Source organism: Limulus polyphemus, unplaced genomic scaffold (genome assembly GCF_000517525.1).
Source record: "Limulus polyphemus unplaced genomic scaffold, Limulus_polyphemus-2.1.2 Scaffold1188, whole genome shotgun sequence".
Lineage (NCBI taxonomy): Eukaryota > Metazoa > Arthropoda > Merostomata > Xiphosura > Limulidae > Limulus > Limulus polyphemus.
Window position 1 is genome coordinate 20,141 of NW_013666798.1, and position 21,070 is coordinate 41,210.

General features: G+C 32.4%; 1 protein-coding gene across 1 annotated transcript in view; it reads right to left on the bottom strand.

Moving 5' to 3' along the window:
- Positions 1-9,471: 9,471 nt before the first annotated feature.
- Positions 9,472-21,070, bottom strand: part of LOC106462511 (serine/threonine-protein kinase 17B-like) — a 53,526-nt gene continuing 41,927 nt past the window's right edge. The window contains exons 3-8 of the mRNA XM_013922444.2: positions 19,243-19,455; positions 18,916-19,054; positions 15,159-15,285; positions 13,050-13,098; positions 11,916-12,095; positions 9,472-11,140 (exon numbers count right to left, since the gene is read on the bottom strand). Coding sequence (XP_013777898.2) covers positions 10,696-11,140; positions 11,916-12,095; positions 13,050-13,098; positions 15,159-15,285; positions 18,916-19,054; positions 19,243-19,455 — 1,153 coding nt within the window. The 3' untranslated portion in view covers positions 9,472-10,695. The remainder of the gene's footprint in view (positions 11,141-11,915; positions 12,096-13,049; positions 13,099-15,158; positions 15,286-18,915; positions 19,055-19,242; positions 19,456-21,070) is intronic.

A 21,070-nucleotide genomic window follows, 5' to 3' on the forward strand; every position in this document is an offset into this window, starting at 1 on the left:
AAAAGTCTATGGTGACGCAGCTCAGCTTATATTCTAGTATTATTAAAAGACTGTAAGCAAGAATACTGTTAACCAGATAATAAACAATAATTTGAAGACGATGAAATCTTAAAAACCAAATGTTCACGAGGTTCCTCAGCCACTCCTCATAATCAATTGTTGTTTTCTTAGGAAATGTGGCTAAACAAACTAGAATTACAGCAGTCCAACTTAACCACAAGCCTGTCAAATCACCTGTGCAACTGATTGTTGTGCCTTTATTCGGCTTAAGCTCGGTCTTGTTAGTAACATTCATGTACAGTAGAGGGCCTGTGGAAAGTTCGTCAAGGTGTATATTCTAAGATTGACTTTGCTATCCTTTGCAGAAGTTTGTTATAATAAAAATTATGGTATTGAGCAATAGCGCATAATTGTGACTGTCAAACATAATACAATCGACGATGAAGAGGTAGTTAGTTCCAAGAGCAGCACAGACGTGAAAGATCAATTTTATGAAGTACAACTAATCCTAAGTAATTACAAGTCGTATCTTTTATATATTGAAATATAAAGTTAAACCTTTTTAAAGTGTACTTGAAATTTCACACAAGTAGTGCCTTTAAACCTGCTAATCACAATAAATTGCGTTATGTAATTCAGTAGATATTATTCATGGGACATCAGTCCTTTATCTACAAGTTACTACATAGCATATAATTGTTGTTGTAATTAGTGCATAGCTACACAACTGGCTATCTGCACTTTGTTCACCGTAGTGAATCGAACCCTTGATTTCAAAGTTAGACGTTAGAAAACTTACCACCGGGAGACACATAGCATATAAGTAAAATGCCGTTAACACAATTGCAGCATATCGATTAATAGCAATACATTTTCAAATACTTGTACAAATTAATGCAGAAAAATATAAACAATAGTAACATTATATGTTTGTTTGTTTGTTACGAATTTCGCGCAAAGCTACACGAGGACTATCTGCGCTAGCCGTCCCTAATTTAACAGTGTAAGACTAGAGGGAAGACAGCTAGTTATCACCACCCACCGCCAACTCTTGGGCTACTCTTTTACCAACGAATAGTGGGATTGACCGTCACATTATAACGCCCTCACGGCTTGAAATTCTCTATCTACAAACAGACCGTTTGAGTACATAACAAATATACAAGTTACAATAGGTTATTATATCAATTATATGATAAAACGTTTGAGATGACCGACACAATACTGTATACATATACAAAATCGAACATCATTCTTTGGCAGTGATATTGAAAAGTAAAGAAAACATTTGCCTTACAATACGACAGGCAGTTGTATTTTGTAGATATAAAAACATTATATCATAAGTAAATCCTTATATCATGGAACAGAATACAGAAAAAGTATCCATGAAATGCTTATTATGATATGTTAAAATCCACATTTTATGCATAACACCGCTGAACAGAGAACATGAATTTGAACCCTACATCAGGAACATCACACAACCATATGGGGCGAACTTTACAGAAAATAAAGAACGGTATGAATACTTACGAATTTATAGTATTAATTCCTGTAAGTACCGGTACAAGTACAAGTATAAGACCAAGACCTTACCATTTACTCCAATCTACTGCTACCTATGGGCATGCCCATTTTCAGCACTAAATAAAAAAAAATCAAAATGATAAGCATTTTTGAGAGATAAAATGTTTTTCTGTACTATTGTTTTCCAGTTAGCCTTTTAATTTTCTCTCTAACTCTTTTGTCTTTACATCTTTATTTGTTTGTTTTCTCTTTCCATTCTGCTACTTACACAGAAGGTTAATTACGATATACGTATTAATTACGTATTAAAGGATTTTGAACATACAAATCAGCAAGTCACCTGACAACCATATCCAATATAAAGTCGTGTCGGAACAGCATGTATCAGAATTATAGTTTGTCATTACTTGACGTTTAGTAGTTAGTGTGATGCTACTGAAAACTGATCTCTTTTATGAAAGGAATGGGTAGAGGCCTTTTCCGATGGAAAGTATTCATACGCTCAGATCATAAATCGGGTCAGTAGCAAAAGTCATCCACATGCGCCAGGTAACAATACGCAACTTAATCAAGGAGGATCACTGAGTGGAAAAGCGACACAAGTCACGTGTACACAAGTTGCTGCTACGACATATCTGTTCAACTGTACCATATCTCAAGCAGCTGGAGAATGAAAAGGGTATTCATGCAATCCCACACGAAAACATAACAGCCAACTCACAATATGCAGTACTTATTGATTTCTGTGGAATCAGACTGTTGTAACAGACGATAGGAAATTGTGGTCCTCATGCACTAGATGTAATACGGAAAGCACACATTGAGAAGTGGTGTGCTTTGGATATAACATGCTTACGATGGAGCCTTTTACAATTAAAACAATGCTATAGAGCTATTGTAAAGACACATTATCGTTAGATAGAGCATGACTGGACATGGGGACATGGACTGTAACGACGTGTTGAGGTTCCAAATTCGTTTTAATATAACGTACTGAACCTCTGTATTATTCAAGTGCTGTATATGTTACATATGCTAGTCAGTTTTGAACGACTGTATAGCTCATATGTAGCTCCCATGTAATTCAGAAATATATGTTCAACATGGCATTTTGTCTGCATGCTAGGTAAGCTAGGGTTACAAGACAGTTTCAACTGTAAATATTCACAAATATTAACAACGTCCTAACCATTATAATCAATTTGCTCTCATAAATTATTCTGTATGTATTATACCATGAAATCCCGTCCTATAGCTAACACGTCCTTTTTACCTTCAATTCATCGTAACTGCTGTAAATTATGGTATCCGTAAGCCTTAGTCTGATTCCAGCAGTTTTTGAAGCATTCCAGGGCCTTCTTGGTGCTCCATCAGAAACCTTTCAAATACCTTCTGAAGGATTATGTGTACACAAACCTACAAGTTTCTTTTATTTATCATCGTTTCATTTTAAACTAAACTTAATCATGGTCTCAGTGCAAAAATTCTCAGACATTTACACATTTAGAGGATTAACCATTCATATTTAACGACAGGTTCGAGCATTTGCTATGATATGTTAATGTTAGAGCAAGCGCAGAAAGGAAGATATGGAAAAGTTTGACAAACACAACCAAATAGGATTTATTTTGCTCGCCAGTAGCCTCATATGCCCACGAGGTTGAGGTGCAAATTTAAAAGAAAATAAAACTGAAAGACTTATAATTAAACTTGAATGGAAAATTAAAATCAGATTAAATTATAGCAATGTACTGTGCGCATATACAAAAAAAAAGGTCCCGAGACGAAAAATAGCAGGCCCTAGCCCCCTTCAATTTTGGATATATCTCTCTCTTCTAAAAATGCCAAAACTGGTTTCACACATCAAACTTCTCTATAGTTGGCAAGTCACGAGTTGGATTACAAGAATCCAAGTATATCTCTGTCTCATTTGACTAGTTTCGAAATAGTCTCACTATAACAGTGATATTGGCTACAATAAAATATAATTACCATATGAAATAGCAGAGCGAATAATACCAAAATAAAAAAAACACATGAGCAAAATTTGAAAAACATTTATCTGTGATTAAACTATTGAAGAGTTAATATGTGTTACAATAACTACCACAGGTTGTAATAATTTTATCATCTTCACTCAAATAAGATGAATCCACAGTTCCAAATATCAATTTGCTATGAGAGTAAGCGTAACAAAAGGTTATACTTATATATATATGGTATGGTTGATTGTTCTTTTCAGAAGAAGTAGTGTTAGTTTCAAGTCAAGATATCAAACAAAAACGCACTGCCATAGGACATTGTGATTATGAATACGAAATTTAAATGTCATCAACCAAGAACAACATCAAAAAAGAAACTTTACAAATCATTGCAAATTGATTAAAAGTATTTTATACTTATTTTAAAGCATTATCCAGACATTTTGCTAGAGTATACCTGTTAACATTCTCATTGTTTTTATTAGTAATGGTCGCAATTTGCACCACATTTATAACTACCAATTTTCTAACTCATAGAGCGAAAACTTTTTTAAACAATATTTTGCCTTTCGGAAAGAACAAATCTGAAACATATTTCAAATAATGTGTAGACGTAAAATACTAACAAATTATTGGAACACGGAATTTTACTTTTTTTTAATATAAAACATTTTACTAAAGTATTTATGGCACCAGATAGACAATTTTAATTCTGATTTTAAAACTTTGATATAAATTGTGTTTTGGTTTTGTCTCAAAGGTAATTTGATTGTGAAGGAAAATTGAAAGCGCCACCTATTTAGACTCTGAATTAGCACTAGCCACTGGAAAGAGATGGTGGCGGTTTTACGTTCCGAGTTCACGAGAAGGTTGGAAATTCTAATCTACTATTTCAAGTTTCATGATATTTATAATATTTTATTCCATTTTATTAAAAAAAAAGTTAAAAGTTAAGTATTTGTATCCCAGTTATTTCCTATAAAATTTATCTATTTGGTACGTTTCTTTTTCATAAATTCAAGTAAATCTCTAGTGATACTGGTACATAGAATGAACATATGAACTAGTTACTCTATTAAGAGCACCATATAATATAGGGCTGAACTACGTTTCGCCACAATACGCCTTAGATTAGTTGAAGGAAAGACTAAAAGATAGTTGAATATGTATTGTTTGATAGTCGCTCATTCGTCCATGATAAGGACAAAAGTTGGTTGACGGTCATTGGAAAATAGTGACAAAAGTAACGTTCGAGTTAATTCCACACTTGCTGAATTGGATTGAGTTCAACTGTTTGTATTAACTGAAGTTACTATCATACTCTTGGTAATGATATTTAACAAACAAGCTCCTTGGATTATCTCAATATCATCTTGGAAGACCCTTTGTTCATTAACGTTGAAATAAAGCATTATGTAATAGGATAGATCAGAATTATCATTGTGGTACACTCTGGATGTTATATACCCTTCAAAAGAGATTGAAGAACCCATCCCATGTAAAAAGAATATATATGTTCCACACTATCACACCACTTCTAATACCTTGTACTGTTGGAGCAATACAAATAGAGTCAAATATTTCATGATATTTTCTCCACGCTTTTGCCCTATTATCAGCACTGAAAAGGGCATAAATGATCCTTCAGATCACATTACACATTTACAGTCGTTTATTATCAACAGCTTGTGTTGCTTTACCATAAAAGAGAGGTTGTTCTGTTTGCATTTGAGGTATTCGATGTTCGGGCTGATTTTCGATTGCCGTAGGACATTTTTAACAATATCCTTCTCATGATACAATTAAAGATGGTTGAATAATGATAATATTTGATCCAATCCTTCAGTTGGGTCACAAAGTATTGTCTATCAGTTACATATTATAGTGGTCAGCAGCTACAGTTATCCCAAGTGAAAAACGCTATCGTTATAATGATACTCATGCTAGACAAGCATCCACTATTTGCTCTATTTAAATCTCGCCCATAGTCCTACAGACTATCTGTATTTCTACACTTATTAGGCTCAGAGTATTACTTAACATATCACAGTCAGTCTCTTTTTTTATATATAGAATGTTTGTCGTATAAGTACTTTTTCTATGTCACAGTAACAAAGGTATTTTTAGTTGAGTTATATTATTTCTAGGAATCTGTAACTTTGCAAGTAATAGATACATGCAGAACTATAACGTTTGTGTACAGAAGATGCAAGTAACTATGGCACATATTTTATTTTTAGCTTTAGAATAAATGCAAGCTATATACATATCTACATACAACATAATACAAAGAAGTTGAGATAATAAGTATTATGGTGCAAATGCAATATTTTTCAACGCAGTTAAGCTACACAAAGAAACGAATTAGGTGTGACACTAATAACTTTTTACAAACCTGAAATTTTGTTTATTAATTTTTACTTTTGGCACTTCCGTACCAATAGCTTTATTACTGCAGGCCATTGTAAAATAAAGTCTACGATGTTTGTACTGGCGTATACTGCAGTTAAATTGACATAACACAAGATAATTGATTCAAACTACTTTATAGGACTGTAAATAAACACATCTCTAGTAGCATTTGCACATAGAAAATATACATAGATCCAGTGAAACCTTTCATAGCAAAATATTCTCTATCTGTGGTGATACTTACAGTCGAGAAACTAGTAAATAACTGAAGCTTTTATCCTTTGCAGTTACATAAGTGTAAAATGAGTTTTGTGCATGTGAGTTCAGTCTAGTTTTAAATTTTTATTCTTAAATGTGTTTTTATCGAAATTTAGAAGGTCATAATTTACGATTTGTGTAATTATGATGCCTTTGTGTTTAAAACGTGTTTTTTTTCCAAAATTAAAAAAAAAAGTTTTTATCTTTTTCTTCTACGTTTTGCAAATGTAAGCCTTAAATGGTAAGTCGATACTATAGAAATATATATTATTTTGCATACTCTATAAGAAATTAATGAATTCATTTGAAGTAGGCTCTTTTTTTTTCTATTTGTACGGGCAAAAGTAGTTTCAAACGCATAAAGTTTTCAAATGATTTACAGATTAACTTTCACGTTTAAAGTAATATAATGAACATTTATTTAATGTTAATAAAGTCCCCAGTAGGTGTTACTAAAAGCTGTAACAGAAATTTCAGTGAAAGGTATTCAAATTAATTAGAACATACATCTATTTCAACAAAAGTTCATCTCCTAATACACAATCGTACGTTATAAAATCTCATTTTTTAATTACTTACAGTCATGTTGTGACTATCTTATAACAATCGTTGTCATGGATAGTTGCCCATACAGTCGTCTATGTCTAATTATTAATTACTGAAAATAGTTTTATTACTTGATACTAATCATCAATTAGTTGTTGTTTTTATTACGTTTCGGCCTTAGCCAGCTGCCATCTTCAGCATAGGTTATTTTAACTTGCAACTATGCACAGATTGTGCAATTATAAAAGTTATTCGTGCAGTGATAAAATGTTATCACTGCTTAGTGCCTAAGAATATAAAGATTCAACATTGCTCAGCGCACATAATTATTTTATATCAATTATTATTATTATTACGATATCAGAAAAATCATTTATATTACTTGAAGAGCTCAAAAGTGAATAAAAATGTTCACTACTAGAAAATGCTTAAATTATCTTCGAGTTTTGTCAACGAAAAAAATTATAAATTAAAAATTTTCTACCAGATTCTCCCTTTATTTCACCGCCTGGGCCATCAGGGTATGGGTGCATTGACTAATTTTGCCTAAAATAACCACTCGCCTCCGATGAGGTTTTGGGAAAGACATTTCTATGTTTAGAGGTGGTGACCGGGATTCGATCCTCGGAGTCATAATAAAGGGGCTGTTGTTCTATTCATTCGTCTCCCCCATCAAGCCTTTAATCAATTAACTAATTCGATTGTTTTAAACAATGGTGTCCAGAAATTACCAAATTCTGTGGTATGTTGACCTAGTATAAGTTGGGTAGATGAAGAAGGGTTCCTTTTATCTCTGTTTTTTTTTTCTCGATGTAATGATTCATAACCCAATTTATCATACAGTCAGTAGGAAAGGTTCATCAGAATTAAGTGAGAGTTTTCGACCAAATGACTACCTTTGAAATGCCAATGTTTTCCAACAGCTCTATGAAACAGTCAAATAGAGCACCCTGGTATGCTTCACCACATATCGACGTTGGCAATGTTAACACTGGCGAAATTTTCCTTTAGCAGTATAGTGCTATTAGTACAAATTTCGAAGTTTATTGACACACTGCTGGCAAAGTGGATAGTACTTTGGAATTGTAGTCAAAAGGTTTGCTCGTGACATGTTGTTGTGTCCTTGAATAAGATGATTTGCCCCATTTGTCTTAGTCTACTCAGCTGCATAGTGGGTTTCAGAGGGTAGCTGGGGTTAATCTGCGATAGGCTGGCATTCCGTCCAGAAGGATGGTGTCACAATTCTCATCGGCTTGTACCATTGAAACCGAAGTTCAGCGCTGGCTCTAACGTTTCGTTTCGAAATGGGATAGATTTAACTTAACTGATCTCAGTTTCATTATGATAATTGGTCAAAGATGTAAACCGCCGCTGCTTTTGCCTAGTAAATAGTTGAGTCACATAACCCTTTATTTCGGAAACTTTGGAAGTGGGCGGTCTGATCTAATTGCATAAGCATCAGATCAGTTGAAAGTTTGTGGGACTTATTAGTCACACCACCATAAAAAAAAACGCTTTTGTTTCCTCTTTATGAGGACCAATATTTTTCGCACCATGTTTTGGACGCCATCTAGGTGCAAATTCGTCTGTATCTTCAAAGTTCGAAATATCAATTATGCTAATAAGATCAATCTACCTATTTGTTGTAGGGAGCTTGTAACATTTTTAATGGCCCTGTGGTTTCTATAATGGTCATCTTTTCTGTACACTACTTTTTATCCATTCCTTAAGCATGTATTTCACCGAAATATTTGCATTTATTAACAAAAAATAGCGATTATCGCCCTCTCCTCACGCCTCTCTGGCTCAGCGGTAAGTCTTAAGGCTTATAACGCTAACCGTTGTGGTTTCAATGCTCACTATGGGCACAGCACAGATACCTTATTGTGTAGCTCTATGTTTAATAACAAGCAGTACTGATTACTCAAGTCTTATGTTTGTGTTGTACGCGCTTGTACAAGTAATGTCAACATTACTGAAACTTGGACTGCACAAATTATTTTTAAGATAAAGTCAAGATGAAGAAATATATCAAACACTTTGACACCAAACTGTTCCTGGTTACAGAACCAGAAAAGTTTAATCAATGCGGCATTGAAATATTCCAGGACCCAGAATATATATATTGTTTGTGTTGAATTTTGCGCAAAGCTACACGAGGGCTATCTGCACTAGCCATCCCTAATTTAGCAGTGTAAGACTAGAGGGAAGGCAGCTAATCATCACCACCCACCGCCAACTCTTGGGCTACTCTTTTACCAACGAATAGAGGGATTGACCTTCACATTATAACGCCCTCACGGCTGAAAGGGCGAACATGTTCGGTGTGACGGGGATTTGAACCCACGACCCGCAGATTGCGAGTCGAACGCCCTAGCCACCTGGCCATGCTGGGCCTGTACAGGGCTTTGATTTTCGCATTAGATACAGTGCAGACAGTCCATTGTGTAGCTTTGCACTAAAACAAACCAAATATTGCTTGAGCAGCTGCATCTCCTATCATACAACACAAAAAAATTATTTTAATGAATGCTTTAAAATTTTTTAAGGTGATTGGGTTAGATTTGTTAAATCTCTACAAAATAAAAACAATTTCTTATCTCAATATTTAAAAATATACACAAAATTTCAAATAAATGTACAGTTTATAAAATGTTACAAGTGGGCAATCTCAGTGTCGTCAGCCTTATAAGATAATATTCACATGAAAAATAGATAAAAATAAATGCATTCTGACAAAATATATCACCCAAAAATTTTATTTCTGAATATGGGGGGTACCATATCACTAAAAATGTCCTTGTACAAAATGTATATTTACAGAAAATCAAAGTAATACACCATTTAAACATTGGAATTGAAAGCCGTTGTAATAAATTAAGACAAACTACTTAATTCACACTATTTTTACATTAAAATTTATAAATATATGGTTAAAACACTAGTTATGATAAGTTTGGTTAAAATAACCCTGTAAATAGTCCGTAGACACCCCGACTACTTCACTTTCTATTGGCTTTCATGGAAAGGTTTATTGAAAGTTATGTATAGATTACTTACGTCTCATGCAGTTTTGTTACATAAAGAGTATCCCTTAACCTCATCTAATGCTTACATTCTCAATGGATTGTTCAATCAGTTACTCCCTTATCCAATCTGTTATTTCCACTAAAACCAAAAGACTAACATAATAATGTCTACCAAAAGGACTACAATTCAACCACAAGCTCAAATAATATTGTATATCGACTTTTATGGTGTTTAGGTTATCTAGTGAATAAAGATAATTAAGATATATAGATATATATATATATATGAGAAAACATGGCTGAAAGCAAAGTGATCAATCTAGGCAGTAAAAATACATATTCCATATAATGAGAGAAACTATAACCACTATAGCGTGCACTTGGACTAAATATATACTGCAGCTTTGAATGATGCTACTTTATTGTGGTTGGGTAGTTTATTATAAAAAGGTTGGTCCCTTAAGAGTTGATAAACTGACATACAATTCTGATAAACCCATCTAGTGGAAAGCCTAATATGCATACTCAATTACATACACTATCAATGAACTTCTCTTTGGTATCCTCACCAACCAGTCTGTGCAATGTTTGTAGATATATCCTTGCTAATCAGTCAACCAGCTGAGGAAAAGAATGTACAAAAATCTTCAAAGCCCAGATCATCCAGTGTGAGGTCAGTAAAAACATTTTCTAATTTTATCAACCAATAACAACTCACTCTCTACTGCTATCTTGAAATCTATCCAGAAAATATTTTATATAATCTTAAACTAAACTACCTCAATCATTATATTACTCCTATTTATTTCAGACTATTTTAATCAAATCATCGGAAGAACTGCTGATTTGCTGACTGCAATGGAATAGTCAAACTAGACACTAACCAAGTCTATGGACACAAAGTGAATGAAGCTATAAAATCCTAGCTCATCTTCACTTTAACAAACCACACTCATTCTTTCATCAGTAATAATGATACATTTATTTAAATTAAGTCCTTCCAGTTCAACCATCATATTCCCCATTTCAGATACACCTCTTTTTTTTGTGGAATTTAGATTAGATAAACAAGAGTGTGATTTATCAGAACTAGAAACCACCTCCTTTTCAATGATCCCATTCCTTTGGTGGTGGGCCATGGGAAGCAGATGTGTCTGACATGAAAATGTTCCCTCTACAACTTCAGCAGTTACCGATTCTTTTGACTGCATCTCTCTTGAATGGTTAGAAATGTCTTTACTGAACTCTGATGGTACATCAGAAACCTCAGTATTTGCTTCATCCATCGATGATCTCCTTGATAAATCTTTCTCAGTATTCTCTGGGTCACAAAACTTCTTAATCCAAGAGTGACATAGCGATTCTTTGGCCGTCATTCGTTCACTGTATGACAAGAGATTTGTTTCACTACCAATAACATCAAAGTACATGATTTTTTCACTATTTCCTTAATAGCAAGGTCTTTAAAACACCCATTTAACTGTTGGTTTGAGCTCTATGATAACTCAACTCAGGATACCCGGTTTTAATTCAATTTTTCTAAAATAACAATGTTTTGTACCTAAATTTTGATATTTATTTTCTCAGCTTTCAATCCTAAAGTGATACCTTCCCATTTTTGATTCTCTATTTCCCTTTTTATGCATACTTAATTAAACATTATTATGCATTAAAAACCTTGCTGTTTTTGAATTTTTGTCAATGTAAACCATGCATTCCATGGAAGTTTTAGGGTTCTCTAGTTAACATCACATACCTTAAATTTTAAACTTATAGCTCAGATTACTGTTATTAACCTTTTCTCTAATCAACAAAATTTTAAAAATTAATATTGCTTCAATTTTATAATTTAAAAACAATTAAGTCCTTTCTTTATCAAAATTAAAAATAATCTAATTAAATCTTGTGGTTAAACCTCTATCATAGCAAAATGTTTTAAATAAAATTTCATCCTGTGGCCTAAAATTAAGTAAAATAAACTAAACAATGAAAAAAAGTGTTTGCTTACAGTTACCTTGCAATCACCTGGTTAATAGAAGCCTTTAAATGTAAAGCATTCAAAAGTTATCTTCTTTATAGGTAACTACAAAGAAGCTTGTAATTGCTTTATTAGCATTTCATGCAGTGGAAGGTATCAGTTTATTGTCCAAGCACTTACCTTGGTTCAGTAATTAATAACCTCTGAATGAAATCTTTAGCATCGTTTGACACACCACAAAATATTTCTTCTGGAAACTCCAATATACCACTAGTGATATTCCAAAATGTTTCTTGCTTGGTCTCTCCACCAAAGGGAGTGTGACCTGAGAGAAGAACATAAGCCAGGACACCTATGCTCCTAAAAATGCAAAGGAAAATTTATCTTAACAAATTTTTTTCACTGATGCATAAGTATGGTAAAACTTTCATGACTGGACGTAGTAAGAAAAGACCTGACAACTTAAATAAAATAACTTGTACAGTTAAACTTAATCATCTTTTTAAAAAATAAAAATGTCATAATTTGTGAAATTATAGGATTTCAGAGAATAATAATCCCAGTGAATTATTAAGATGTTTTAACAAAACAGATTCTACTGAAAACATATCTTCCAGTTTAAATCACACAATTTAATTACACATAGAAACAACTCTTTTCTATATTGAAATCCATAGGGCTCTGAACTGTTGTGAACTTTTAAAAACAAATTATAGTAACATAAACCAAACAAAGGGTTATGTCTATATGTTACTGTCTAAAATAATGCTTTAGCAACTGAACATGCTCTGTATCCATAAAAAGGTTTATGGTAAACAGAATATATTTTGTTTTTTAAAACTAATGTTATATAGTGTTTAAAATTTTTCAACCAGAATTTTAAATCTGAATAATCTTTCCAGACCTCAAACATTAGCAAGAAACAAATTTTTGAAATTCTCAAATATATCAACGATGAATTTCTACAGGAATGACAAATGGTCTAAGTAAATATACTGTAATCTTATGCATGCTTCACTTTTACTTTAAAGTTAATTAACCATAACATCAAATTTCATTTCTCTTTGTATACAGTGATTACTAAATATTTAGAAATAACAATCAACTGATAAAACTTTCATCAATTATTATTCACTCATTTTAATGCAATGGATATATTACAGTTTATAATAACACACAAGTGATAGGGAAGTATGTGAAAACACACATCTTAAAATTTATATTATATAAGCTAAGCATGATTCACTATAAGACAAAGTACACAGTAGTGAGTAAATAAATTTTAAATTGCAGGCAAAATATTTTTATACATACCACATATCAGTAGCTAAAGAAATTGGTTCATACTGAAGAATTTCTGGTGCTAAAATCAAACACATTAACATAATTAGAATTAACACAATAGTCTTAATTCACACATCTTTTAACTATATTTGAACAATATAGTTTTAGAATAATCTCTGAATGAAATGAATTACACTAACTTTCACAAAAACAAAAATCTTTAGGATTCAAGAATGTATAAAATTAAAAACATATACTAAGTATTACAGTAGGTTTTCTGGCAACTAGTCACTAATAAGGTCAAGCTAGTCATCACAAAATAAAAGCATGAAATGAAAAAATTAACTAAAAATAATGTAAAAATGTATGCAAAGCATTTCCTCTTTCAAAGTTTCTGTAACACTGTAAATCTTAGATATAATTATTAATGTATGCTTTCAATCTCGTAAGGTTTTTGCAATTCAAACTACAATATTTCTAGTTAAAGATTATTTAACAAGTTTAAAATGAGACTTCATCATATTTGACAAATGAATTCAATTAATTAAAACTGCAAAAATGTCAGCAAAATATATATATGAAAGATGGTTCTTAATTATTCCTTTGGATTAAACTACCTTGAATTTTTCAGAACTATATTGAAATTGTACCTTTATGTGTAATGTAAACTGCAAAATTAAATAACATTTTTATATTGTATTAAAGAGTAGCATCTAACGAAACAAAGCAACTGTTCAATTTATTTTAGAAGAGCAAAAGACTCAAATTTTATTGATATTGCTAATGATTAGAATCAGACAAACCAATTTTCATGAAATGATTTCTCCATTACTTCTTACTTAGGTTGGCCTATTTTTTCAATCAAATGTAGCTTTACTTAGCAATAACTAGATAAAATTTCAAGAGCTTCTTTCTTTCTTAATAATTTATTACAATTCCACCATTTATACAATGAACTTTATCTATTACTAAACATACACCAAAATATTGAGTAATTTCACCTTATACATAGATTATTTTGATTTACTTTAAATTAACTGTATGCTATTTTTTTCCAATTAATAGATTATTGAGTATTATAACAGCTGTATGCTTACTAGCTAAAAAAAACACAATTTTGACAAGTTCAGGCCTTTTACAAGCTGGTGAAGCATCATTTTAACTATACATGTCATAAGACATTAGTATTAGGCCTATTATACTTTTAAACACTACATTCTTTATCTAGTCCCTTAGATACTTCCAAGAATTAGAAGAACGTATAATGATAATATTATTATTCCAACCATAATATATTCCCCATATCCATTGCCGACAATGCAGTTTGCTCAATACAGAGCTCTTTAGTCCAGTTGGGGTTCACACCATAGCAGTTGTTGTTGTAACAAATGGCTTGCGTAAGTAGTGTCCGGTACACTGCTGTGATTGTTTTATCCCAGCTAGCCTGAAGAGCTCTTGATTGAGCAAAATGCGTCGACAGCAATGGATATGGTGAATATAGAGTTGTTAGAAAACTAATATTATACACTCTTCTAATTCTAGAAAATCCCTAAGGGACTAGACAAAGAAGATAGTATTTAGAAATGTAATAGGCCTAATACTAATATCTTATGATAAGTATAAGCTAAGTTGTTGTTAATTTAGTTTAAAACTTACTCTTTATTCTAACAAATACATGCAATTATCTTTCTTCAACTCAAAAACAAAATCATTTTAAAATGCCCTAAATATAGTAACATCTGAATAAGTTTGATGCCTTTAAACTTAACCGTTCTTCAGTTATAACAACCAATTCACTGTGTCCAAGGATGCCCAAAAATCTTAATTCTAAAGCATTGGCTGTGTAACCCATTCTATTTTGATGTTACTCTGTTTATAATGACCTAAGTGATGCAAAGAACTAAAAATCTTTATACATATAAACTTTTATATAAATTTCAAATCCGAGTATTTTTTTATTTTTTTTCAATACGCTGTGTTGCTAACAGATATTGACATAAAATAAAAACTGTGTAGATGTAACTCTCAACATGGTTATCGGCAATGTTGGTCGTTCTGGAAAAATAAAAAGCATCATTCCAAATGTTAAAATAAGTAAGAATGACTTATTAGTTAACATTACAGAATACTTCAACATACAAACATAATCAGGTGTTCCAAGGATCTCTCGAATTTCACTTCCTTTTAAAATAAGCCGAGAAATTCCAAAGTCGCACAATTTCACATCATACTGTGGTAAGGCACTTGTAAGAAGCAAATTTTGTGGCTGAAATTGAAGAAGGACAATGTTATAATTAAACATGGCATTCGTAATAATTGGAAATATTGCTAATTCTTATATCTACAGAGCTTCAGCGTTATTTGTAGTTCCAGAAAAACCATAAACAATAACTCATCTCGGTAATATCTGAATCGTTGTATTATGTTTATGGATGAATTGTGGAGTTCTTCTTAGACTGTATCTGTATTAACACATTTTCGAAGGAAAATCTATTTTTATACGTTCTGTGGTTTAACTCGCTTTGTAATAAGAAACTATATTAACGCCATGCAAATTAATAATAACAGTTGAACGATTCAAACTGTTTCAATTCATCAATAAACAAGTGTAACACAGGAAGTATACTGCTCAATAGAAACAACGTATGTCAAGTTTTATTAAGCCTGTAAGCCCTAACCCTTAAGTTCACATTCCAAAATGAGGGCCATGCCATATGATCCATCTCGTACGTAAATGTGACCATAACAGAAACAAGGCCTTCATTGACTAAACGCTTCGGGGGGAGAAAAAAAGAAAAAAAAAACAGCTTCCGTCCGTTCTTGCTAAGCTTCCTGTATCACGTGATATACAAGACAAGTGACGTAGTGGAATGAAACAGGATTGAAAAACTAATGTACGAGCTTGATCATTCCAGCATCTTACTTTTTATGTGCACAAAAAATTCCTGGAATGGTATGAAATAAATTATTTTAAGACTGAAGAATTGGCGTATCTTAGTCAAAGAAATAATAACAATAATGTGCCATTTTGATTTTATTTATGGTGCACATATAAATGTCGTCACTTCAAGGGTTAAACAAAAATATTAACTCTTAAAATGTTGGAAAAATATATATATATGATCGTCAGTTGTAATTAACAAAATCTAATTTCAACCTACTTTTTTAAAAATTTACAATATCACAGTTCAGTCCCTGCTGTATGTCACAAATCCAATAATTCCGAGTTTCGTAATGCAGTTAAAAAACAATGTGTTTACGGAGTCAACTAGAAAACTTAAATAAATTAAACATGTTTCACGTTTTAATATATATATATATATATATATATACCGAAAATGTCCAATAAATGCTTAAAACTAAAATAGAACAAATTCATAAACTGCACAGATTATCAACAATATGACTGTTATGTCGGTTGAGTGGAATTCTGTAGTGCACGATCATATTAGACAAACGTTCCTTATGGTGTTTGTTTTAGCCCGTTCTGTGTAAAGAGGACATGACGAGTACGAAGGGTTAAGGATTATTTTTGAAATTAGTGACAGACGAGTACTTAGAAAGTATGTCACGAAGGAAGGGCGGTCACTACGGCACCACTTCGACGCTTTTTTTTTTTTTTTGATGATGCTGTTTGAGGAGTTTCATGCAAAGGTACTCGTGGGCTATCTGACCTAGCTGTTCCTAATTTTGAAAAGATGAAGGCAGCTAGTCACACCCATCCAACGCCAACTTGTGGGTTATTCTAATCGAATAGTAGGATTTGACCACCACTCTTATAACGCAACTATGGCCCCAAAGTGTGAGAGCGTGAAGGCGTAAATGATTTATTTATTTTTGTGCCTCGAATCTACAGTCCGGCACGCTAACCATTGGTCGCGCTGAGCCCTCGACCCTTTCTTTTTTTTTATGACATCGTAATCGTATACTTGTACTAGAAATTCGTAAAATAGTATTAGGATTTCTTTTAATGATTTATGTTATCTTTTAAGTATATGAACGAATATGATGTTTTCGAAAATTACGTAAATACAGTTTTAGGCTTTTGTGAATGAAGTTTGTATAATCTAAAACTAGAAAACTGATATGATAGTACGAAGATCTGCTAACAGTAATAATTTGGGTTCATTAACTTGCATGAACTAAAACAGCCATTAAGTGTTAATCTTAAACTTTCCTCTAACAAAAAGCACCAAAAGTTGAGTTGCTAATTTTATGGCAACATAACACAAAACCATCTACAAAGTAATAACAATGTTGTATTTGGAGAACACACCGAGTCCTAAAATAAAAAAAAGCATAGTTGAATAAACTCGATAACCTGAAAGCCTTCGTATGAAGATTATCGGAAATTAATAATGAAAAAAAAAAGAAGAAAGATATCAGGATTCTAGTGTTCCTTTAATTTTGCTAAAAAATATTTTTTTCCTAACCAAAAATTCTAGCACTATTCCGTAACTAAGCACACCTAGCTAACAAATTAATAAAAATAATTTTTTCTTAAATGTTTATAGAGTTTATTTACTTACTAACTGAAATAACAACAAACAAAATGTTTAACGAGGTACAAGCGTAATAATTTCAACGTGTTTTTTTTTCATAGTGGAAAAAAATAAGCAAAAACATTGATATAATTTTTGTTGTGACTTAGATGAGAGGTTACAAGGATGTTATGCCAAGACACAACCGATATCAAATAAATGCAGTTAATCTTCTAAAATTATTTTGTTTTTTCTCCATTTTTAACACTAACAATTCAGCAAACTTATATAAAGGAGTGATCTTAATTACTGTTTCACTAGAAAAATCCTTTAAATTTTAAGTAATAGTTTATTTATTTCAGATTTTCAGCGCTAGGCTACGGAAATGGCTATCTACGCATAGTGCTTCCTAGCTGTGAACTTATAAAGCAGAGTAAAGGCAGCTTGTCAATAACATCAACCGCCAACTCGTCTAAGTGAATAGTTAAATTTAACTGGCGCTCTTCAGACCAAAAGTGCATGACGCGTTTTTACGGAAACGGGCCACTAAGTGATAAAGATATTTACGTTTGTTTATAAAAGTTAGCACTCGATTTAAGATCCCATTGCAACAACTCAATGTAAGGCCATATGTCAATTAGCTGTGCAATGAAATACTTTATCGTTGACACCTCCACTTTAAATGAGTGCTTTAACCATAGAATTGCCAATATGGACGTACATCAGATTTAAAAAAAAAACAAAAACTATTTATGCAAAAATTGCTAATGTGTCCATCACTTTGTTGGTTATAGGGATCCTAATACCCTACAAGTAACACACAAAAATGTCAATAAAACTACCGTCAATATTTCAATTAATCCTAAAAATTACTGCCGAATTCCCTTACGTGCTTTACACAAAAATAAGTGACGTCACACAAAGGCTTTGGTCAGTTCTTTACACTGCGGGCCCGGCATGGCCAGGTGGTTAAGGCGCTCGACTTGCAATCTGAGGGTCGCGGGTTCGAATCTCCGTTACACCAAACATGCTCGCCCTTTCAGCCGTGGGGGCGTTATAATGTGACGGCCAATCCCAAGAGTTGGCGGTGGGTGGTGAAGACTAGCTGCCTTCCCTCTAGTCTTACACTACTAAATTAGGGACGGCTAGCGCACATAGCCCTCGTGTAGCTTTGCGCGTAATTAAAAAAACAAACAAACCAACTTTACACCACATGTTATGATAAGCAAGAACTTCGGGTTTAATCAACGATAAAATCCGCTGCTAGTAATTCATACGACGTGAATTAAAAAGCAACATCTTTAATCATAAGTCCTGATATGGTTCAAATGCTTTCATGGAATGGAAACAGAAATATTAAGGTGTATAAAATAAGTCTATTAATAAACAGTTATGATGGTGTAGGTTCACTCTACCTTGATATCTAAGTGTGCAATATTATTATGATGCAAGAAAGCCACGCCTTCTAAAATCTGTCGCATCAGACGAGCTGCTTCCATTTCAGCGATGACTTCTTGGTCTTCCAAAACCCTTTGTAGCTCACCACCTGCTGCCCTAATAAAAACAAACAAAAGATTAAAATGCATTACTATCGCAATATTTTGGAGACTAAGTAAACTTATTTAACTAACCTATCTTGTATTACTACAGTTATTCTACAAATGTTAAAATCCAAAGAATGAGCCATTATAAAAGGTAAGTCCAATTTGTTTTTATGACATGTCGTTAGTATCCGTACTTACAGTTCCAACACGAGATTTACTTCAGTTGCTGTTTCGTAGACTTCGTGAAGGTGGATGATATGCGGACAATTTTCACTCAATTTTAACACATACATTTCGTGCATGATTTCATGACGTATATCGGCTGCACGACGTCGTTTCCGGATACATTTTGCTGCATATTCAATACCAGTTTCTTTGTGCTTGCAGCGACGTACAGTGGCAAATTTTCCCCTAAAGAATGGTAAAAATAGATTAAGTCGCTAACGTGTCGAAGTACATATTTTTGTTTTCTACAGTACCTTAGATTTAACTGGTCTAAGGAAACAGCATGCGATCATAATAAGATTGTCTAGTTTTCATGAGCACACAAGTATTTATTTAATAGGGATGCAAAAAGCATAATAGTTGGAGGATGAATATAGTTATATCTGTTTCATATATTGTTAAGTGCAAAAATACATTCATGACACAATTTTGCTGATTTAAGTCATTTGTAATTCTTAAAATGCATATCAGTTGTATATTATGGTCAGGTAAAAATTACATGCATGTGTTCTGTTTGCATACAAATACGTATATAGAAACTTGTCTACCTAATAAGTAATGCTAAGCACAACTTCGAGGACAAATCGACTGTGCCAGTTATTTATCCTCATTTAACATTCTTTAATAGTTGAACATTTCAATGTCAAATAACAATTATATTACATGTAAACAGTACCACTATTCATACACTATAGTCAATTAATTCATTTATGTAACTTAGTTATTTATATTCAGAGTATCATCAAAATCAATATGAAAAATTTAAAAAAGAAAAATGTGTATTTTTTTTAAATTCATAATAAAATAATTACTGCTTGGGTCAATAAAAGGCTAATGGTTGCCAGGCAAATATCTAAATCAATAATGAACTATGTAATAAAAATCGCGTAAACTACACATTTGTTTTTCCACATTACTCTTAATTTGTCCATTCCTGATTTCAAACCAGAGGTGTGTAAAATAGTATTTCAGAACTATCTTTCATCTTCCCCACAAGTCACTGGGAAAAAACACACTTGCAGTCTTTTCGTGATTTATTTTATTATAAATATTAGGCCTATTGGTTTATAATGCTTCGCCACCTTTCGTCGTTAAAACCGAACTTTTAAAGTGACATCTCTTCCTCTTTTTATTTGTTGCTTTGAGCAATAAAAAAAACAAACAAACTGGCATGTCTTCCTCCGTGTCAATTCCCTTCTTTCACAGGGAAGATTCACTTTTTTTTTGTTTCCAGGGGCGCATTTTCTCTGGTATTTCTGTAATTGGACCGGTTTTTTCTATCCAACTCACTTTTTATGAAGTTTCGGCTGATGTGTAAGCGGTTATGTTCTTAGACATTTCAAAATAGCAATCAGCGGAAAAAACGCAAATCACACAAGTTTTACTGGGATTGCAATTGTTTGCGGGTAAGCGGTATTAATTGAATAAATAATAGAAAATCTTGCGACAAGAAAATTAATAAATGTATTATGTCCTCAATTAAAAGTAGATATTTCCATTTCAGAAACTAAAAAAAATGTATTATTTTCTAAACTAATTTCGATCTAATCAAGCAGGTGGTAGCACTGCCTACATAAGGATGGCTCCAACTGTTCATCGAAATGGTATTTTAAATATCTCCTCAATAGGTCATCAGAACTTTACAATACCAAATAATGTTTCGTTTTATAGCAACATATATATATATATATATATATATATATATACATATAATAGAATAAAAGTTAGTAATTTCTTTCTTTTCTTATTTAAGTAATAACAAAAACCAAAACAATAGTAAAGACTACTTAGTACTATTAGA